This window comes from Suncus etruscus, chromosome 4, assembly GCF_024139225.1.
Source record: "Suncus etruscus isolate mSunEtr1 chromosome 4, mSunEtr1.pri.cur, whole genome shotgun sequence".
In the NCBI taxonomy this organism is placed as follows: Eukaryota; Metazoa; Chordata; class Mammalia; order Eulipotyphla; family Soricidae; genus Suncus; species Suncus etruscus.
The window spans coordinates 154318082-154341308 of record NC_064851.1 but is presented as its reverse complement, the minus strand read 5'-3'; the positions used below and the strand labels follow the sequence as shown (position 1 = coordinate 154341308).

Sequence of the window (23227 nt, the reverse complement as noted above, 5' to 3'; positions counted from 1 at the left end):
CAGTACATCCAGACACCTCAGTAGGAAGATGGAAGGAAGGAAGGAAGGAAGGAAGGAAGGAAGGAAGGAAGGAAGGAAGGAAGGAAGGAAGGAAGGAAGGAAGGAAGGAAGGAAGGAAGGAAGGAAGGAAGGGAGGGAGGGAGGGAGGGAGGGAGGGAGGGAGGGAGGGAGGGAGAAAGAAGGAAGGGAGGGAGGAAGGGAGGGAGGGAGAAAGAAGGAAGGGAGGGAGGAAGGGAGGGAGGGAGGGAGGGAGGGAGGGAGGGAGAAAGAAGGAAGGGAGGGAGGAAGGGAGGGAGGGAGAAAGAAGGAAGGGAGGGAGGGAGGGAGGGAGGGAGGGAGGGAGGGAGGGAGGGAGGGAGGGAGGGAAGAGTAACTATGGTGGGAACAAGAACTCTCCTTTCTGAGATGGTACCATTTGCCAGATGTGTGTTAAGTACCTTACTTGCATTATCTCATCTAACTCTCCCTACATTTCTCGAAAATAGTTACCATTTTGGTTCCAATTTCAGAGAGATTTACAGCCTGCCCAAGCTCAAACACATAGTAAATGACAGAGCTAAAATGTTACTACTGCAAAGCTCTGCCCCAACATTGACCCCTATAACATAATATCAGATATGATATGTAGTGTCAAAGTTAAAGACAAGGGTATGTCTACAGGTAAAATATTCCATTGAGAGGTATAGATTAAAAATAAGTGGACAGCACAGTGATAATAAAGGACTCGCCTGGGCACAGACATCGTACTGTTTTATTTAGTCATCAATCCTATGAAGTATGAATCATTTTTATGTTCCCAAAGAGAACTTCAGAGTGATTAAGTAACATGCCAGGCTCACATAACAATTAAATAGCAAACTCAGGATTTGAGCTGTGGTCTGGGAGCCCAAGATCCAATAACTTATTACTCCCTATTGTAGCTGAGAGTAAGAGGGAAAAGAGGTACAAGCAGAAGAGGCAGTTTTTGACCTAAGACAGCTGCAATTCTGCAACACACACACACACACACACACACACACACACACACACACACACACACACACACACACACACACACATGAATATACACAGCACGGTTGCATCTCCTTCCTCCCAAGCTTCGTCTGGCAGCCAGAGTCCGGCCAGGGTCCCTCCCTGCAGAAGCCAAACTGCCTCTTCTCTGATTCTGGCCTGGAGGCTTGGCTGCAGCCGTCTTCATCTCTTCCTAGAAGAGGGTGGAAGAGGAGGTGCTTCGGGGTATAAATAGCACTAGAGAATCTTGTCTCCAGTAAAGAGTTAACCCTTGGGGCCCTGCACGAAAAAAGATGCTTCCTCCTAAGAAAGAAGGGGTGGTGGCTGTCAGGTTTGGAATATTTTTTTAGCCCTCACTCCTCAGAGTGTGGTTTGTTAGCTAGGTGAGGAACTAGAGTATCAGCAGACTGTCCAGCATGTCCGAAAAGAGAAAGATCTTCGGGGCCGGGCGGTGGCGCTAAAGGTAAGGTGCCTGCCTTGCCTGCGCTAGCCTTGGACGGACCGCGGTTCGATCCCCCGGTGTCCCATATGGTCCCCCAAGCCAGGAGCAACTTCTGAGCACATAGCCAGGAGTAACCCCTGAGCATTACCGGGTGTGGCCCAAAAATCAAAAAAAAAAAAAAAAGAGAAAGATCTTCACCATGCCCCAAGCCCTGAGTCAGAATCTACTGTTTAACGCGATGACCTTGTGATTCAGTCTGTTCTTGCCTTTGGGATGATGAGGGAGAGTGGCTCAGAGAGAGTAATGCACCTACCCAAGGGCACACAGCCATTCCCTGGTTGAATGAGATCTAAAATCTACACTTGATGGTAGGAAGAGAGCTGGGGGGGGGGTGGTGGTGGTGATGGGTTTGCCCAGCGGCCTCTACCTGCTGCCTGTGCTGCTAGTTCATCACTGGACTGGCCGGAAGGAGGTTAGTGGGTGTGAGTAGGGGCAGGACTTCCTCTATGCTGACTGCTGAGGGAGGAGTGTGCAATTGTGGTCAAGTCCAAGCTGGCCCTACTTTTGTTTCTTGTGTCTGAGGCTGCTTTGTTGAGGGGCCTTCACCTGCCTCCGAGTCTGGCCTTCTAAAGAACATAGAAACATTGAGCATCCCTCCCATCATTTGTACAGAGTGGTGGCAGCACAGCCATGACAGGAGTCACCTCATGAAATCCCTGTGTTCTACTCTTGAGCAGTGCCTGGCCCCCTCCTGTGGTGACCCTCCATGCCCACAGAGACCAACTGAGCATCCAGAACCACAATATGCAAGTGCAGGGCTGGCCTCAGCCCAAACCCCCCACACTTCCAAGACTCACCGATATTGGGGTGCTTCAGCAGGCGGCAGATGCGGGCCTCACGCTCCAGCTTCTGGTGGTCTGAAACACAGACACCCAGGTAAGCCCCAGGCCGAGGGGTAGCCATGGACCTTGCCTCCCTGCCAGTACCTCTGGGATTCCATGACAGAAGGGGGCACAGAAGAGGAGAGGCCTGGGCTGTGGGGACCCCAAGGGCCTCACATCACACATCACACTCAGCTGACCCCCAGGGATAGTCCCCACTTCCCCAGCCTGCTCCCACTCTAAACTCAGCCACACTGAGCATCCATGCACACCCCACTGTCTCCCACACCTCCCCTCAGTCACTCCCTTTGGGGCACAGACCCAGCATTCAGATGGAGTCTTCCCTTCTCTTCTCTTTGTCTCTCTCTTACTGATTCCTAGATATCCAAATGTCAAACCATCTGGGAAGCCTGCCAGAATTTCCTGACAGTGGAGGGTCCCTCTTCCACACTCTCAGGGCCTCTGGCCAGCACTTTTTTGCTGTATCCTGTGTTCTGCTTCTTCCTTCAGGATGGGGATTTGGTCTCCAGCATCTCCTCAAATCTCTGGGCATAGTAGGTGCTCAAGAAATGATGCTACGCAAGAACACTTGGATGAAGGAATCTTTTCAAAGATGTGGCCATGTTTTAAGGCCATAGAATCCCCCTCTCCTGAGAGAACTCAGGGACAAAAAGCTTCTAGCAGAGCAAAAGGGGTGGAAGACTTCCTCAGAGCTATGGAACCTGCTTTCCTAGATCCTAAACCTTTGGATCTCCTCACCCACCTCTCTGGGGGAGGCCTTGTTGGTGGTTCTCTTGGCACCTGCCTCTGATTGCTGGGAAAGGCACTCCCAACAGTGGCCCCATTGAGTCCTCCTTGTAACCTGGACTATGGAGACACTGTCTGCATTCTCAGGAAAGCAAGCCAAAGGCCCCAGGGCTGTCAAGGATAGCACTGAAAATGTATGTCCTAATTCACAAGTAGATAATAGCTTAAAAAAATATATGGTATCTCCAGAAGCACTAAGAAATGTCAACGATTTCCCATGTATATGGATCTAGGTCGGTGCATCACGCCCTCATGGGGACGCTGCGGGTAGGTGCACCACATCCTTGCAGGAACACTCTAAGTGCTGCTAATACACGAAGCCATGCAGCCTCACTTTGTGGTCCCATGGTCAAACTCCAAACCTGTCCTCTTCTTCCTTCCCTGGTTCCTCACCTCTACCTCCTCCTGTCCCCAGTTCTCAGGTTGGTAGCACTTAAAGCTTAGGTAAGAACCAGCTTTTTGAACAGCCCCTCTAGAGCAGAGAGTAGGAAGGCTAACTAGGAGGGAGAGAGGTCCAGCCCTTGTCCAAGGGCATCCAACAGCTAGCCTCTATCTGCACCCCTGTTAGAAGAATTTCTAGAACCTCCTCCAAAGGTTGTAAGAGCCAAGATCAATACCAAACCAAGGCCTTTCTATTGGCAAAAGAATGGAATTGGATTTTGTATTCTCACAGCAACTCCTCAGCTCCAGGAGGCAATCCTGCATTCCTGCTCAAAACAGGCTAGGAAATGGGCCCAGGATGGGTCATGCCCTTGAATTACCTCTCTCCTGTCTCCTTCCATATACTCTAGGGTAGGACACAGGGTCAGATTCCTCTGCAGAGGAGGGGCATCCCCATCCTAAGGACTGCACCCTCTCCCATCTCTGCTCCTAACCCCCCTCCTTACTCTGCCACCTCTCTCTCTTCCAGCAGAACCAGAAATTAGCAGGTCAAAGTCCACCTAACAGAGGGGGCAAGGGAGGGCTGGAGCTTTGTGGCCAGCTACACACTCAGACCCAGAGCCAGGACAGGCGCTTTGCTGTGCTTCCATGCTGCAGGATACTCCCAGTACTGAAGGAAAAAAATGTGGGGTTTGCACTTCACACTTGGATCTGGTCATCAGCCCCTCTCCTTGAAAGCTCAGGAACTAATTGTTCCCGTAAATCCTGTAATCATTTTATGCATACCACAACTACACTGCATCACAATTATATCTGCTAGAAGCATTAATTGGTGAAATGTAACTATATGCACACATGGACAATACAAATATTTTCACAAATCTAAAATATTTTCATTTACTAAGGTAGGGACCTTAGTTTCCCTTGACTTCTGAGGCCCTGCTCTGTTACATAGATGGAGAAACTGAAACCCAGTGCTAAAGGAATAGTCCCCTTATCAAAATCATTCATTCATCTGGTTAAGCCTTATTCTACTCGGCAGTCACTCCTAGACTTTCCTCCACACCCCACCCAGCTGGTGGTCAAGGAGCCTTCATTATAAATTGTATGAGATCTCACTCAATGGCATAAAAGTCTTCAGTGACTTTCCTAGGTAGAGACATCTCCTGGTCCCAGCAGGATAGGTATCAGGACCTCTGAGTAGGCCGAAGTCCCCAGATATTTAGGTTACTTAAGATGGGGAAGTATCTGCATATAACCTGCACAACCTTCTTTACATCATCTTTAATGACAAATCGCTCCCGGTACACTGTGACTGACCAGTCAATCTTGTCATACTCTGAGTGACAAGAAAAAGCAGTCTGTGTTCAGTAGAGTTGTTACTGCAGGTGCAGCTATGGAGGCCTGTAATTTCCCAGCCACGGTCACTCTGCTCTGAAGACCACTTCGCTTCAAAGCATAAAGACTAGAACCCACCTGCAGAAGCTAAATGCTCTCTCTGGTCCTGGTAGCACAATCCAGGCATCTTCCTGCATGTAAGGCCAGGGGGAACCCCCCAATGGCCCTCAATGGTCTCCTCTCAGGCTCAGGCTCAGCCAGCTCCTTCCCAGCTGGAGCCTGCCACTGCATGGACTGTCCTGCATTGTCCTCAGCTTCCCTGTCTTGGGCCATGACGTCATTGACTCTTGGCACTGCCCTAGCACTCTGCTCACAAGGGGGCCTCCTGGGTAGGTCTCCCCAGCATCTTATTTCTAAAACTCTAAGCTTAGTCTTGTGATTAATGTCTTTTTCAGTCTGAGAAATGGGGTCAACTCTCTAACAGTAACTTCCTAGATCTAAGGCCTGACTCAGCCTCAGAACAGTTTGTCCAAAGTCCCAGGCGAGTAGGTGGGGTCTCAGTCCAGCCTCCACTTGCCACATCTCTCATTTACCACTCTAAGAATTTTTTAATGGAGAAATCAGTATCTCAGCTCTGGAGAAACCTACACTGATGAGGTTCTGGATGCAGGCTCATTCGCAGCCCCTGCTTTTCAGAGTGCGACAGAGTCAGAGAGCACTGGGACAGCCAGAGGATCTGGGAATTGGACAGATTCTGACCGCGGGCCCGGGAGCCACACAAGAAGACAAGAGCAACCAGAATAGATATGGGAACAGGAAACGCCCCCTTCCCTCCCTCTGACCAACTGGGCTCTGGATCTGGAAGATTAGAGAAATAATAAGCAGATGACGGGTACTAGGCAGGGCTACTAGGGATTGCTGGGGAAATGGGAAAAGCTGTGAAGCCACCTTGCCTATCCTTTGCAGGGAATGAATTCCAGGGGCAGCCTGAAGGGTTCAGCCCTTCACTGTCAGAGGAATAGGAGGACTATGAACTAACTCACTCTAGGAGGCACCGTTCTTATCCTCTGCAATTACCAATCCAATCTTTTGAGGATTGGAGGGGTCTAGCATGGAGTTAGCACTAGCAACTGAGTCATACCAGGCCTCACTGAGTCCAACCCTCCAGGTGAAACTCAGAAGCTGAATTTTAAAATGTTCTTTTTTTATTTGTATTTTGCTTTTATGACGCCCAGAGCAGAGGTCAGGGGTTACTCTTGGCTCTGAGCTCAGGGATCTCTCTTGGTGGGGCTCAAGGGATTATATAAAGTGCCTGGGATTGGGTCCAAAGTGATAAGGCAGCAGTAGGGCATTTTCCTTGCATGTGGCTGACCCAAGATGGACCTGGGTTCAATTCTCAGGCATCCCACAGGGTCCCCCAAAGCCAGGAGTGATTTCTGAGCGCATAACCAAAAACCAAAAATAAATAAATAAAATCAAGTGCCTGGAATTGAACCAGGGCCAGCTGCATGCAAAACAAGCACCTTACCTCCTATACTATTTTTTTGTTTGTTTGTTTGTTTGGTAGTCAGATCTGACAGTGCTCAGAGGTCATTCCTAGCCAAGCTACAAAGACCATATGCAAATTTGAACCAAGATTTGGTGAGATGATCTCTTATTTCCTGTCTATCTCTGGCTCCTTTTTTTTTGGGCCACACCCGGCGGTGCTCAGGGGTTACTCCTGGCTGTCTGCTCAGAAATAGCTCCTGGCAGGCACGGGGGACCATATGGGACACCGGGATTCGAACCAACCACCTTTGGTCCTGGATCGGCTGCTTGCAAGGCAAATGCCGCTGTGCTATCTCTCCGGGCCCTCCTTTTTTTTTTTTTTTTTTTTTTTTTTTTTGGTTTTTCGGGCCACACCCATTTGATGCTCAGGGGTTACTCCTGGCAAAGCACTCAGAAATTGCCCCTGGCTTGGGGGGACCATATGGGAAGCCGGGGGATTGAACCGGTGGTCCTTCCTTGGCTAGTGCTTGCAAAGCAGACACCTTACCTCTAGCGCCACCTCGCCGGCCCCCTCTGGCTCCTATTTTTAATTTCTGTTGATTTATATTTCCATTTTGGGGCCATACCCAGCAGTACTGAGGAGCTATTCCTGGCTAGGAGTCCAAAAATGATTTCCAATGGTGCTCTGGGAACCACAAGGCACCAGGATAGAATCCAGGCCTCCTGCATGCCAGGCATGTTCTCAGCCCCTGAGCTGGCTACCCAGTTCTGCTGCACTTTGTAAAAGACGACCAAGGGAGTTTGTCAGGGATCAGAGCAGCTAATGTTTTTCCTTTTTATTTCATGTCTTTATCACTTCTTTGAAACGTTTCTATTTTATTTAAAATACTAGTTTAAAAACACATATGAAAGAACCTCTCCTGAGTTTGGGAAGCTTGCTGAGAGGCTGCACTAGTGAAGCCAAGGAAACAGGGTTTGGGAGGGGAGGGTAACTTAAATATAAATTTATATTTATATTCCAGGCACTGGTGAGGTCTACCGAGAGTGACTGTACTAATCCTAAGTAAACCAGGAGAAACTGAGGTGGGCCTAACCAATAATCCACATCTGATGCTCCTTTATCCGACTCTAGATTTGCCACTGTATCTCAGAGATTCTGGCAGCCCCAGCACAAGAGCCACAAAGCTCAGAGGGCTCTGAATTGCCCTTAGTCACAGGTAAGAGCAGCCATGCAGTGTCAGCTTGGAATCCTCTAGCTCCTCCCAGCTACTGGCCCTGTCTCTATCTTCCATTGCAGCATTCACAGTGACTGTGCTCTCAAGGGCCCTGGGCCTTCAGGAAATCTTCACCCCATCTCTTATGCCAAACCTCTTCTCCTGGCAGGACAGGACGTAGTGCTCTGCGAGGGTGGGGAGATGGTAATGAGGAGAAATTGCTGTGCACTCAGCATGAAAGGCCGCAACACGGGATACAACATGGGGCCTGCTGAGAGGCTGGTGTGGGTCAGAGTGAACATGCTGCCCCAACAGCATGAACTCTACTCCTGCTGGGTCCTAGCCCAACACAGTTGAGACCTTGCCAGGCAAATGCCTGGTCTCTGGAACTCTTCACACCTGTCTCCTCTGCACGAACGGATTTCCCCTTACCTACTCCCCAAAACACTGTTTGCACTACACTGAACTATAAAGGCAGCCCCTGCCATCACCACCCCTACACACACACACACACACACACACACACACACACTCTGACCATGCCAATTGCTATTTTCTTAGCCACTTGCTAAGGACAGGAAACAAGTCTCCTGGACTTCCAGAGCTCTCCTTCACACTGGTGTGTGCTGAGGTACAGAGCTGATTGAGGCTGAATAGATTTGCATATCTAATACTCTTCTAGAGATGCTGCTGGTGTACTGGGCTTGACCTGGATCATTTCCAGATGACACCCACCTGGGGATCTTTGCCAAAATTCAGGTCTCAATAATCACAAGCTCTAGACAGGGTTCAGAAGCTAGGAGTAGAGTTCCAACACTCCAAAGGATTCAGTTTGGGATTAGACAAATCTGGGGAGCCATTGTCCCTGGGCGGTATTTAGGGAGCCAACAGCTGGTTCAGCTAAAGCAACATCCCAAAGCACAGGTGATCACAGAGAAGCACCAGGTGCTATCCCTGCTGCTGGCATGTAGCAGGATTAGACCCAACCCCACCTCCTGGGAGCTCAACTGGGAGGGGAGACTGTGTTCTGTATGGAGCATATGTAGAAATGGGGAGAAGTCCAGGCTGTGGACTTTATTTCCCTACCAGTGAAATAAATAGTACTGAGATACCTAGAATGGGCTCGCCTTAGGTTTGGGAATCAGGGAAGTTTCTTGAAGGACTGAGCTGGGACACAGAGGAGAGAGAGCCAGGTGAGGGGCTTTTGGGTATAGAGAGGGGGAGAGAAGGAACAAGAGAAGAAGTGAGGAAGAGCAGGGCCAGGGCAGATAGCACTCTATTGGTTCACAAGGCCCGTGGCTCAGCTGGGAGGACTCTAATCTCCCAATGCCCAGGAAGAAGCATCCCCCCTCTAGAGCCACAGACCCATCGTGGTGGCAACTCCAAAGAAGGGGCACAGCCACCCACCTCGAGCCGAGAGCTTCTTGGTATTGATGATCTTTGCAGCGTACTCTTGGCCAGCCAGCACCTTCACACAGCGGCGCACCACCGAGAAGGCTCCTCTGGGAATGTAAAAGTGAAGAGAGTGAGGGGATGCCAGGCTGTTTCTCAGAGACAGGGGGCAGTGCAGTTGCTCCCATGCCACAGCTGCACTCACACCACAGCTGTTCCCACACTACAGCTGCTCCCCAATCCATAGCTGCACCCAACACCACAACTGCTCCCACACCATAGCTGCACCCCACACCACAGCTGCACCCACACTATAGCTGCTCCCATACCACAGCTACTCCCACACCACAGCTGCTCTCTATGCCATAGCTGCTCTAGCTCCCAATCTGCTGCTGACCTTCAGGACAACATCACTAGTGAGGCCCAGATAACCTCAGGGGTCATGACCCGGTGCCTGGCTGCATAAAAGAAGAGGCTGCCAGCTTCATGATACCTACTACTCCCAGATAATAAAATCCAAAATGGGGGCCAAGGAGATAGCATGGAGGTAGGGCATTTGCCTTGCATGCAGAAGGATGGTGGTTCGAATCCCAGCATCCCATAGGGACCCCTGAGCCTGCCAAGAGCGATTTCTGAGCGCAGAGCCAGGAGGAACCCCTGAGTACTGCCGGGTGTGACCTCCCCAAGAAAACAAAAAACAAACAAACAAAAACCAAAATGGTCTCATGGTAGAGTCACAGAACTGTGCTGTTTAGGCTTTCAGTTTCATCTCTGGCTATCACTTCACAGGCGTGGTTCAAAATTTAAAAGGTACACAGACAATGAAAAGAATCTTTCTCTTTGCTGCACCCCAGTCTCTGAGATCTGCTCCTATTCATGAAGAATGCCATCAGCTCTTGGAGACTTTTTCCACAGACACTCTACATACAAAGGTTACCATTCCTTGCATGCTGTTCTGTGCCCCTTTCTTTTCAGTAAGCATTTTGAAAGTCCTTCCTCCTCCAATAACATAAGGAGTTTCTCTATATAGTATTTCATATGATTGACCTACTTAGCTGGTCCCTGCTGAGCACCAAGATTGCTTTCAATCTATAGCTTTTATAAAAAGTTGCATTTATAAAATGCTACCATTGGTGTCTTACCATGTGTGCATAAGAAATACATCTCCTACATGTGTAAGTATCCAAAGGTGAACTTCTAAAACTGGTGTTACTGGATCAAAGATTAGATGTTTAGTAATTTCCATAGATAACAAGAGATGATCCATGGTAGAGACGGTGCCAACTTATCCTACCATGGGAGGAAGAGACACTTACCTGCACTGTGACCACTAAACAAAGGCACCACCAAACTGTCCTTTCTTTGATGGTGACCTGAGTAGAACTTAGCAATCAATTTGATTTGTAATTCTAATATGAAGAGCAAGGCAGAGTGCAACTCTGTTTTCTTTTTTCTTCTTCTTCATTATTATTATTATTATTATTATTATTATTATTATTATTATTATTTTGGTTTTTGGGTCACACTCAGCAGCAGTCAGGGATTATTCCTGGCTCTTCGCTCAGAAGTCATTCCTGGCAGGCTTGGGGGACCATATGGAATGCCAGAATTCAAACCGGGGTCAGTCCCAGGTTGGCTGCATGCAAGGCCTTACCACTGTGCTATTTCTCTGGCCCCTCTTTTTATTATTTTTAATAAAATTAATTTTTAATTGAATCACCATAAAATACACAATTACAGAGTTGTTCAAGATTGAGTTTCAGTCATTTAATGTCCAACACCCATTCCCTACACATTTCCCACCACCAATGTCCCTATCTCCCTCCCACCTCTCTTCTGCCCTCTCATACTTGTCTCTGGGGCAGACATTCCCCCCCCCCTTTCTCTCTCTCTCTGTCTGTCTTATTTTCCTTTTAGACACTGTGGTTTTCAATAGTGTTCTGAAGGTATGTCATGCATATCATTTTACCTCCTTTCAGAATCCAGTTCTTGTTCAGAGCAATTATTTCTAACTATCCTTGTCAGTGGTCCCTTCTCTGCCATAACTGCATGCCCTTAGTATTTGTGGCAAACTTCCTACCATGGACTGGTCTTCCTGGCCTTCATCTCTATTTTCTTAGGACTTATTATCATCTATCTTGGTTTTTTATATCCCACAATGTGCACTGTGTTTTCAGCGGCACCCAGGCCTTCGTCCTCACAGTATCTGTGACTGGTGAATTAGGGAGCAAGGCTGTCGGTTTTGGAGGGGATATTGATAGTTGCCATGTTCCCAGATTGTTTGGTTTTCAGACATCAGACAAGTCAGAATATTTCTGTGAAATTTTCCAATTTTTCAAATGTTGGCACCTTATTCTAAAATAAATGAAATATTGTATTCAGCCAAACCAAATGATTTGAAAGGTAGATCTGGAGTGTAGGCAGCTCTGGTGCCCCTACCACCCACACTCTTTGGGCTCAAAGAGGCCCCTAAAAGCTGAACAGGGACTGTGGTCTGCAACCTTGCCGTCTTAACCATAGTTAGAGGCAAGAAGGAGTTCCCTCATCAGGCTTTCCATAATGCAAAGGCAGCCTCTGGATTCTTAGATTCTGGGCTCTGTGTTGCTCCCACACGTGACTCTACAAGTGAGAGATGAGGTGAAACCTTTGAAGTCATTCCAATATGCTCCAAAGATGAGACTGATAGGCTGGGAGGGCAGGAGGATGGAGTGGGAGTAGGGGAGCTGTTTTCACAAAACCCTACAAGCTGGAGGGAGCAACGAGGAACAGAGAAAGATGAGAAAGAATCAGGGACCAGCTTGAGGGCACAAACAGTGAAGCACAGGCTTTGTCTGCAAAAACCCTGGGTTTAATCCCCACTACCACAGGACCCCCAAGCTTTAAGCCATGAATAGCACCCTAACTACCTTAGGTACATCCCTGAAATCAAAACAAGCAAACGGGGGCCAGAATTCTAGTACAGCAAGAAAGGCATTTGCCTTGCACAAGACTGATCTCCTGCGTCCCGTATGGCTCTTCAGGCTTGCCAGGAGTGATTTCTGAGTGCAGAGCTAGAATCATCACTGGGTGTGGCCCCAAAATAAAAACAAACCAAAAAAGACCACAAACCAATTAACAAATTCTATAGCCTAAAATTAATGGACAAATGGACAGTGCTGCTAGGTATGCTTCCTGGACTCACGATCTGTCCCTCATCTGAGGAAAGTAATGAGGTTGGCCCTTTCCTGGGGAACTCCCTGCACTGGGCCCCATTGCTCCCTGCACTCCTACTGTGCTCTCATTGCACCCCCCAGCTTCCCATCTTGTCCAGAGCTGTGCCTCCTCATCCAGATCCTTCCCGATTTGAATTTTCTTCCCTGCACACTCAGGGACACACTGGCAAATGCCTCTGGAGGGTGAGGCAACAGCAAGGGGTAGAGCTTGGGGAGAGGATTTGCTATTACCTGTTAGAGGAAAGCAAAGCTCAGTCCTCTCCCAATAGTACCCCAGGGAGTAGAATTCTACAGATCCAAGCTAGGGGAGAGGATGATTTGTGAGTTATTCCTGGAAAAAATTCTAAAGTTCAGGTGCTACAAACTCCTTGTACAGGTAAAGTCTCATCGCACTGGTCTTAGCCCCATCTTGGTTCTGAGCTAGAGCTCTAAGAATATGTGGAGTGGAAACATCATGGGAGAAAAAAGAAGAGACCATGGGAATGAAGAGAAGGGACAAGAGGAATGAGGAATGGAGAGAGTTATGGAGCTAGGAATAAGGAGTAGAAGAGGAGAGATTAAAGGAAAGAAGAGAAAATGAACAGAGGAGGGTAGGAGGGTGGAAAAAGGGAAAAGGAGAGAGGTGGAGGGATGAAGCAAGAAGAAAGGAAGGAAGGAAGGAAGGAAGGAAGGAAGGAAGGAAGGAAGGAAGGAAGGAAGGAAGGAAGGAAGGAAGGAAGGAAGTAAGGAAGGAAGGAAGACAGCAAGAAATAAAGAAAGAAACAAAGAAAGAAAGAAAGAAAGAAAGAAAGAAAGAAAGAAAGAAAGAAAGAAAGAAAGAAAGAAAGAAAGAAGATGGCTAGAGGGCTAGAGATAGACAGTACAGTGGGTAGAGCACTTGACTTGCACTCAGCTGACCTGTTTCTGTGTCTTTCTGTTTTTGATCCCCAGAATCCAGTATGGTCCCCTACATACTTCTAGAAGTAATTTCTAGAGCAGAGCAAGGAGAAACACCTGAGCACAAAAGAGTGTAACCCAAATCCCCCCCCCAAAAAAGGGGTAAAGAGCCAGAGAAATAGCATGGAGGTAAAGTGTTTGCCTTGCATGCAGAAGGACGATGGTTCAAATTCCGACATCCCATATGGTCCCCTGAGCCTGCCAGGAATCATTTCTGAATTTCTGAGGGTAGAGTCAGGAATAAGCAACCTCTGAGCACCCGCCGGGTGTGACCCAAAACCCAAAACAAACAAAAACATAGTAAAGGGGAAATTCAGGGATTCAGGACGAGGTGACTTGAAGGGAGGAGCAGAAAGGTGGAGATACCAAATTTAGATACCAAATTTCATTAGAACCTCTGATCAACAGCTACCCACCAGTTTCTTCAGAATCCCAGGGATATTTTATAAAAAAAAAAAAAATCACCTATTTCAGCCCAAAGCAGCAGAAATTGATATGGTCCCAGTAAATCTGTATTTTCATTTGACAGGCAGTCCAGAGGGGCTGGGCAAAGTCTAGTCCATGTGGGCACAGCCCTGGCAGCCTTTAAGTCTGATTGCCTACCCCCAAAGACCATGTTGAGGAAACACAGGGCCCCATTACAGAGCAGATCTGACCCTCGAGGAGTCCAGGACCTAAGAACCACATCTGAAACAAAGAAAGGGGCCAGGAGGTGGTTTAAAGTGCTGTGCTTAGTGTGTGGAAACTTCAGAATCTTCCCTGGCACCTGAGGGTGATCCCCAAGCACAATTCTTTCCTCAAATTGCTAGATTTGGGGCTGGAGCAATAATATAGCAGATAAGGCACTTGCCTTACATATGACTAATCCAGGTTCAATCCCCAGCATCCCATATGAATAAGCAGGCTACAAGTGACCCCTGAGTCCAGAGCCAGGAGAAAACCTTGGGTGTGGTCTCCAAAACGACACAAAGACAAAACTGCTAGATGTGACCCCCCCCCCCAAAAAAAAGGCAAGAAAAAGCACACTTGCTCGACTTCTCTGCCCCAGAAGGCACCAGACTTGGGTTTAAGTGTTGATACCTAATCAGGATCTGGGCTGTGGATGGGGGCCCCTGATAGGCCAATGCTTGTGAGTGGGGCCCAGGCAGTTTCTGTAGGTGGAAGACGATGAGGCCTGCTCAGAACAAAGAGGACCCCATTTCCCCAGGTGCCTCAGGAAAAAAACTTAGCTCCTCCCCATTCACACAGTACAACTAAACTGCTTACTGACTCTCCACTGTCCCACCCAGTTGTAAATCTGCTCCCCACTGTCACCTCCTGACAGTTGTATACTGCTGAACTCACTCGTCATTCTGTGTCTTTCTGTTCTCCTCCCTCCTAGCTCGGGTTAGGGGGAGGAATCAAGGGATGTCATGCACCAAACATTGAACAAGGGGCCAGTCTGATGAACTGTTGAGAGGAACAGGAGCCTTAGGCTCTCTTTCCCACTCACACCTACTTAGGGGTTCATCCCCACCTCCCCTAGGACTGGACACCATCAAGATGAGGGGAAGAAGACTGAGGGCTGGCCTCAGGTGCCCTCCATGTCACCCTTGTACTAAAAGGCTCTTGGTGCATTCTTAAATGCTCAGAGAGTGGTGATCTCAGACTAGAGACTGGACAGTGAGGAGGGAGTGACGGGGAGCTCAGAAGGTGCTCTGGGAGGCAAATTCACAGGGGATTCTAGTGGGGATCGGGTCTACCCATAGAAGTGCTAATGGTTGTGTGGTATGTGATGGTGCCTTGGGGCCCATTGGGTGTGCATGTCTATGGGGTTACTGTATGTGGACAGAGAGGCGAGTGACAGGCTTAAGAGGGGCAGAATTCCAGACCTTGGCCCAGCTGGGAGGTTTGGGGCCAGGATGTGCCGCAGAGTGGGCCTCAGTTTCCTCCTCTAAAGTGCAGGTCCAAAGAGATGAGGCTCCCAGCACAGAGTCCATTCCCATATGCTACCCTTTGCCAGCTCCATGTGCCAGAGCATCCAGCAAGATGGGAATAGTCAAGGTCGTCTCACCCGGCAGCTGCAGGCCTCATACGCAGAACCTTTTTAATGTGGCTCATGAGATGGAAGAGCAGTTTTTTATTTCATTTCATCAAATCGCTCTCCAGTAGGGACATTGGAGAGTAATTACACAAACCCTAATGGTCTATCTACCCCACACAGAGAATAATGGAATGATGTGTCAGGAGTACTTCGGGTCTGTGGCTGTGGTTCATGACTAGCCAGGCAATGTCTGGGGATCTGTACCTGGGCTGGAGAAGACGGGCTGTGTGTGCAGAGAGGGTTCCTTTGAACCAGGCTGACCAACTTTCAAGACTATATTTTGTATTTACTGCAAGTTCCCTTTGGCAAAGCTGCTTCCTCCCTGGAAAAGGCAGATCAGAATGGAACACCCTGTGTGATTTTCTGAAGCAAATGCTGAGCTCCTCAGATAGGCGATGAATGAGTTTAACATGGTCCCCACAGCGGAGTAAACACTCTTTTATAGACAACATTACCCGTTCTCCAGAAGTGGTAAGAACAGCTATCTGTCATCATCTGTCACAAAATTAACCTGATTTAGCAAGTTCTGGGGAAGAACTGATCTGTGGGCGTCAGCTTCCCTCCAACTCCATCCCCACCATAGAGAAGCCTGCCCTGGGTTTGTGCAGGTAAGAATGAGCAGGCTCGAAGATGAGGCACACTCTGCAATAAACACAGGAAGAGAGCAGGGACAGTGGGTCCAGAGGGGCTGAGATTATGGGAATGTGTTAATGACCTGTGAAAAGCAAGCTTCACACTGGAAAATTGCTTCTCATCTTGCCTGGCAGCCTCAATGTCCTGAGTACTCCTGGCTAGAAGACTACCAGCCACTCACTACCTTCACCGGAAATACTCTCCAATGTCTGCCACAGCCAGGGCCAGCACAGTGGTGGCAGAGGTTGCATAGGGATCAAAAGATCTGGGCCTTCATGCAGCTTGGCTAACTATTCACTTATCCTTCTGGGCCTCAGTTTCCCCAGTTGAAAGAAGGATGAGAAACCACAGTTCCACTTCCTCCTGGGATCATTGGAGAAATCCCTGCAAGGTCCTAGCAAGCAAGACCTCCTTTATATGAAGTTCTAAGCCTAATCCTAGGGAGTCTTCCCATGGCTCAGCAAACAGGAGCGCTGCTTGGGGCAGCACAATCTAAACTCTTCTTTCGTTCTGGATTCTTGGGGGTCTGACTGACAAGCTTTGGGACCTTCCCATCATTAGTTGTTTCCTCAGACACAATCAGGTGTCCATCAGCCTTGTGGGGAAAAATCACCATCTTGCCATTTGCAAAAACTAGAACCCAAGAGCCTCTTCCTCGACCCAGCAGCTTGGGCCACTTCCTTCCTCCCTTCTTTGCTGCCAAACTTATAGAACAAGTGTCCGACATCTGCCACCTCCCTTTGCCACCTCCTACATTCCCAAACCCACCACAATCTGGCTCCCTCCCGCCCCCAGGGCTCACTGGAAGCAAAGCTGGTGCCAGGCTCAGCCCCTGCCCCTCTACCACCCCTCTGCCCAGTCACTGCCCAGAACTGCACCAACACCCTTAGGCAGAAAACCCCAGGACCTATGACTGAAACCCACTCTTACTCTCCCTCCCCGCCTCCCCTCTCCCCACAAAGCCACCCACTCCCAGACTCCAGAAGATACTCCAGAACGCCATGTCTCTGCTGTCCCTGCTTCCTCCCCCTCTACCTCCCAGGCCTGTCCATGCCAACCCAGCAGAAGTCTCGTGGGGGGACACAGAAGGCCTGGGAACCGGAAGATTCTGTTTGCTGCAGGGAACATGGAACCAACAGAAGTTCCAACACATTCCAGCTTGGAGCTATGTGTGCATGGGTTTTCTTAAATGCATTGCAAAAAAAAAAAAAAGAAAAAAATATATCCACAGGGTTTGGAGGCAGTACAAGAAGAGGGGAAAACCAGAGAGCTGCTAAGGGGTTAGACCTGTTGGCACACACACACACACACACACACACACACACACACACACACACACACACACACATACATACACACACACACACACACACACACACACACACACACACACACACACACACACACACCCCACACGCAAAGACTACAGAGAGTCCGTTACAGGCAAAAAAGTCTCCAAGCCTTCTGAATGCAGAGTAACAGACAGAAGAGGCCTAAGTGGCCTGTTCATGGGTCTCAGGATGGCAGCCAGAGGGGAAATGAAGGTTCTCAGTAAGAAAGAGCTCCCCCAAGGCCTTTGCACATGGGCTGGGGCAGTACTGGTGCTTAGTACTTTGGTAAAGCCACTTTTGGGGGGGTAGACTACACCTGGTGGTGATCAAGGGTTGCCATTTTTTACTTTACTGCACTCTACATGCTCAACCCCGCAATGCCTCCCAAGGGGCATTCAAAATTCCTAGGATCTTCCTGAGAGATGGGGTCAAACATGTTCCCCTGAGGCATCTCTTCTCCAAGAATCCCATGACTCTTCAGCTTTTCTCTCTTGATTTGGTCTCTACACCTTCATCACTCACAACACCCACTCACCCACCCATCCTGGCCTCTATGCTAAGCAATCTACAGTTTTTTTAATATTCCTTTTAGTTCCTTGGTATCCAAATGCCGGGGACAGACTGAGCAAGTCTAAAAAGATTCATGCTAGCCTGTATCCTGCTGCATTTACATCATAGTTTTTGAAGGCATTGAATGTCTACTTCCAACCCTGGACCTCCATATCATCAGACTACCTAAGTCATTTATAGTGTCTTGCTGGGCTCAGCGGAGGCTGGGGAACTGAGTATGTGCTCAGAAAATATTTAGTGGCTGCAAAAATCACAGGCATGTTTCCCCTTTCATATGCAAGCCATGAAGTCCACAACCTTCTCCAAATAAAAGTCCACCTTGCCCCGGAGTGGCCCTGAAGTCTTGACCTCAAGGACTGAATGCCTAGCTGAACCTCTGCAAATGAGACAGGCTCTGGAGACCACTGCAGGTGAGTCAGGGGTAGACGGTGTCCTGCAGAGTCACAGGGAGCAGCCTGGGCAGCAGGAGCAGAGCAGAAGGGTTGGCGACAGACCCCTGAGTCCAGCCAGCATAGTCTGCTCTCCCTGCACCACTGGTGAATTTGGACTCCCTGTGCTATTCGGAGGGGCTGACTTGCATGCATTCGTGCCATGCACGAGCATATGCACCAAAGGCCAGAATGCGAGCCTGCACTCCCATCCTCTGCCCTCTCCCAGCCAGTAGCAGCCTGGACTGCAGGGGTGCTGGCAGAGGTGCTGCTGTGCACCGTGTGCCGTGCTGGAAGCGGGCGGGCAGGAGGAGGCTCGCAGTGTCAGCGTGGCTCAGCCTGCGTGGGGGCGGCTGTGTGGGGGTGGAGGGCTGCGGCATGCACCAGAACATGTGCACGCCTGCTGCTCTGAGACCTTGTGTGGTGGAGGTGGGGAGGAAAGGTTGGTCCTCCCTTCACTCTGACACTCCCTCCTGGAGAAGCTGCCCCCAGCCCAAATCTCTGGCCCTGCACCTGGGCCTTGCTGTCACTTCTCTCTGGGGCCTGGAGCAAATCACTGCCTCTGGGCACTAGCTCCACCGTCTTCACTTAGGAGTAGACAGTGCATCTGGCCCTTCCGGTACATATGTTTTGAGAAATGACATTTTTCATGAGTGCCTCACTTACACAGAGTGAGGCTGAAGAAGCGGCAACTCCAGTGGGCTATTTCAGGCATCTAATGAGATATGTGACCCCCATTTTACAGATGGTAAATTGAGGCACACAGAGACCAGGGAGGCCCAATAAATCAAGAGACTTCGCCTGACTGGAAAAAAAAGAAATAGCTCTGCATCTTCCCTTGGTTCTCCAGACCAGGTCACTAACGGGGAAGAGTCCCCTCCATCCTCTTATCCACCAACTAGAGACCAACAAACACAATGCACCTCTAGGGCTGCCACTCACACCAGTCAACCTGCTACTTCCTCCAGCCTCAGTGTCTCCATCTATGAGGTTAATAAGTTGTCCGTTTCCCTAGAGTCAAAGGAAGGGTTGGGCAGTTTCTCAGTAGGAGCACTGTGAGTGGGAGAGGCTACCAAAAGTCAAATAAAACCCTTGATTCTTGGGGGGCCATGACCAAAGTGCCCTGCAGGAAAAGGTTTAGTGAGTGGCTCAGCACATCTTGCCAATGTAAGACCTCAAGTTCCAAGAGGAAACCTAAGCATCCCTGATGATGAGACCCCCCAGAGCAGGGAACTGTTTCTGGGTCACAGTTTCTCCCCAGCCCAAGGCTGGCTAGTGACCCAGAGCCTGTCACCTGCCCTCTGCCACTCCTGCTACCCCTGGCCAATTCATCTCATTTTGTTTGTTTTTGAGCCACACCCAATGATGATGCCTGGGCTTTCAGGGATTGTGTCTGGCATTGCTCAGGGGACCATATGGGATGCCAGGGATTGGACCAGGGTCAGCCCCATACACGACAAGAGCTCTATCCATTATTATTATCCCATGGGATAATCCCATATTATCCCATGGCCCTCCCTAGACCAATTCAAATCCCTATTTCTAGAGCAGAATGGGCAGCCCTTCTCAAGCCCCCACCACCACCATCACCACCATAAAGTGAAATCTCCTGGAAGCTGCTCTGTCCAGCCCAGCGATTCGATTACAATCCCTCACTCCTCAGGCACTCCCAAGACAAAGTAGACCTCCTGCCTCTCTGACTTCTGGAATAGACTTCTGTTGTGTCCTGAACTCCCACCACTTGCAATCATAAGCACTGGGGTCCAGCTCCCTCTCCATCCAGCCCAAATCTATGGCCTGCCCACAGCCAGCTTCTCTGCTCCAAGGAGGAGGATTGGGGTCAAAGTGGGAGGAAGGAAGTGAGCTAGTGTTAGGCTCTAACAAGAGGCATGCCTCCATGCTGCAGTCTGCTGGGGGCATGGAGTAGTGCAGACACTGGATACCCAGGGCCCTGCCTTCAGCCCAGCCCATAAGCCCCAGGAGGCTGCCCTGCCCTGGAGAGTGGCAGCTTCTCCTCCAACCCTACCCTGGCCCTCCCAGCCAGCCCTCCCAGCCATACTTCTCTAGGTGGGATGCCAGGGATCCTGGAGAGGTTGGCACCCTGTTCTTCAATTAGGCAGCCCCAGGGTCCCTGTGAGAACACCTTGCTGCCTCTACCAGGCCCTATGACCAGGCAATGATCTGAAGTGGGCTTCTAGGTGGTAACTATGGGGTTCCCACCCAAGAAGTTGGACCCAGGCACATTTTTATTGTTTCCCCTCCACAGTCCTTATGCAAGAAGCTCCTTCAGCCAGCTCGCCAGAAAAGAGGGCCAAGTGTCACAGGGTATGGGACATGGGTACCAGCCTGGTCTCCCTTTTGCCCCTGTGGTCTCTGGGGCTGAATTTAAGGAGCAGGGAAGGGGGACTTTGGCAACCTCAATTATCTACTTTGTTACCATCTCCCTTCCCTCGGGCATGGCAGTTCACCCCCTTTTCTAAAGCAGCAATCCTGAGCCTACCTACTGCCCCCCTGACGTTCCATAAGCTCCTGCGCTGTCCATAACCATTTATAGGCTGGCGCAGTTTTCCGGGGAATGTGACTTAGACTTTCATCAATTCCTGGAGGAATATGTGACCTAAAAAGGGTTAAGAGCACTGATAGTCCTGGCAGGGAGAAGTATGACATTGATTTGACAGCCCGACCATGCCCGCTGCCCTGATTTCTCCTGCCAGGGCCATAGCCAGGCTTTCTGTCACCTGCAGTCCTATCCTTGCCTGGTCTTTGCAAGCACCCAGGGTTGAGAAAGCTCCCAGGGACTCTCTGCCAAGTCCCCTCCGTAGGACCCAGCCTTCCTGATATCCATCTTCTCTTGGGACAAAATATCACTTTTTATTTTCTCTCAGCGCCTGAGTCACATCCTAACTCCATTTCACTGTGACGCAGTCCCCACACTGAACCTCGGCCAGACCCTTTCAGGCAGTTCTGGCTAATTAGGGAATCCTGGGGTTCCTGTGGATCTGCAGAAGACCTCTTTGTCCCCTCCCAAACATAGCAGCCAGCTTTGGACCTCCAGAAAAGCTCCAAACATTGTGTTCTGACCACACTCTTCACCCACTAGACCAGAAACACATTCAGCAAGTCTGCAGCCGAGAACAGATTCACAGGGGACCAACTGTGTGTGCAAGTGGGTGCATGTGCCTGCGTGCAAGCAAGCTACTTGTGCACATCGACAGGCCTACCTCCCACACGCACGCAGACACCAGCATGAGCTCACATATACCTCCAACACCCACACTCCCCCGAGCCTGCAGGCCCTTGGCCACACAGAGGCATGCACACAAAATCTGCCTCTGTACATACTGGCCCCCAGAAACTCCCAGATTGATGTGTATGGCCAAGCCTCTCTGGGGGACTGCTGTGTTCCACCCCATGTGTGCGCTCTTCTGCATTCTCCAGGCCTATTCCTGGGGACTTTCCATGAGCTGAGCATGCACATGCAATGATATATGTTCTCAATTTCACCCCCCTCAGACCAGCCATCAGCACCCCAGATGCCACCCACCACCAACCACCCTCATCGGACATCCTCGCATGTTTAAGCTCTGTAACTAGAACACACCAGCACCACCTTGTGTGCCCAAGCTAGACCCTTGCACATGCTGTTTGTGTACATGATACACACACACAGGTGTCCCTGGACTCGGTTTCTCAGGTGCACACCTGTATGCCTGAATTGGGCCAGTGCCCTTCTGCTTCTAATACCCCCAACCCCTGCACTCCATCTGCTGGCAGGGTACGGATGTTGCTCTACCCTTGAGGGAACCTCTACTTCCAAATTGCACCCTCCCCAGTTTATCCCTGGGACCTCCACCAGCATAACTGGAGAACCCAGGAACATTTCCCTGACCCTTCACAGCACCCTGGGCTCTGCTCTGATACCACCCACCCTTCTCTCTATACCAGGCAGCAGCAGCAAAAAAAAAAAAAAAAAAAAAAAAGCGCAGAGCTGGGCAAATTTTGGGGAGACAAGAATTGGTGACCCCTTTGCCCACACTAGCTCCTGCAGAGGCCCGATGACCCCTCCCCACACCCAGGAGCCACCCGAACCATTCACCCCTGACACCCTTCCCTGGAGGGAGGTGAAAAGGATGCTGAGGGGGAGGTAGCTCAGAGGCTCCCCACACAGCCTCTGCAGGGGTCTAAAGTTCTCTAGGAGGCAGAGAACTCTCGGTCCCCAGAGAGATCCAAGTTGAGAACAGACGGCCACCTCAGGAGAAACTCAATGGAGAATTCCAGCCTTGGACTCAGCTGACAGACAAGGTTTCCTTTAGAGCCCGAGTTTTCAAGAATCCATCCCCAGGGTCACATGCACGGTATGGACATGCTTGTGTTTGCATGTGTGATGTCTGTGTGTGTGTGTGTGTGTGTGCATACCCACCATCAGTCCTTCCACCCAGCTGTCCTTTGCATATCTGGGCACCCACAAATACATCAGCCTCTGCCTGTGCACTCTGCCTGTGCAGGAGCCCCGAATATGAATAGAGCAGCCCCTCCCTGAGTGTGCCTAGAGCACCGCAGCCAGCCTGCCTGCCGACCCGGGCACCACCCAGGACTCTTGGGATGCAACTCACTTTCCCAGTTCCTCGAAGAGCTGGTACTCTTCCGTGAAGCGGGTGCAGGTGATGGTGGCCATGCTGGCGCCGGGCAGGCAGCGGGGGGCTTGGAACTAGAAGACCAGGACTGGGGTGCTGTTGCTCTGCTCTCAGAACTAAGGGCCACTCACCCACCCAGTCTTCCGAGTGCGATGGGAGAGAGAACTGGCTTGACTGACGAGCCCCAAGCTTCTGAGCAGGGCACTGTGGCTGCTCACAGCCTCGCGAGCCTTCGTCAGCATCCAGGTCCCCATGGCAACCACCTCCGAAACGCCCTGTTCCCGTTGCCCCGGTAACTGCCTCCCCAACACCTGCCCGCCTGCCACTGCAAAACCTGCTTCCAGTTGCCCATCCCTGCCCCACTCAGCGCTTGGGGCCTGTGTGGGCCAGGGGCGGGAGGCCAGCACCCCAGAGGTAAGAAGGGAGGCAGGAAAGAACAAACTTAG

General features: G+C 50.1%; 1 protein-coding gene across 3 annotated transcripts in view; it reads right to left on the bottom strand.

The window, feature by feature from the left end:
- The window catches only part of CAMK2A (calcium/calmodulin dependent protein kinase II alpha), a 68411-nt gene extending 45400 nt beyond the window's left edge, over positions 1-23011 (bottom strand). The window contains exons 1-3 of one of the 3 annotated variants that reach the window (XM_049771853.1): positions 22761-23011; positions 8970-9064; positions 2311-2370 (exon numbers count right to left, since the gene is read on the bottom strand). In XM_049771853.1, coding sequence (XP_049627810.1) covers positions 2311-2370; positions 8970-9064; positions 22761-22822 — 217 coding nt within the window. In that variant the 5' untranslated portion in view covers positions 22823-23011. The remainder of the gene's footprint in view (positions 1-2310; positions 2371-8969; positions 9065-22760) is intronic. The other 2 variants (XM_049771852.1, XM_049771851.1) reach the window with 2 other exon arrangements.
- Between the last annotated feature and the right edge of the window lie 216 nt (positions 23012-23227).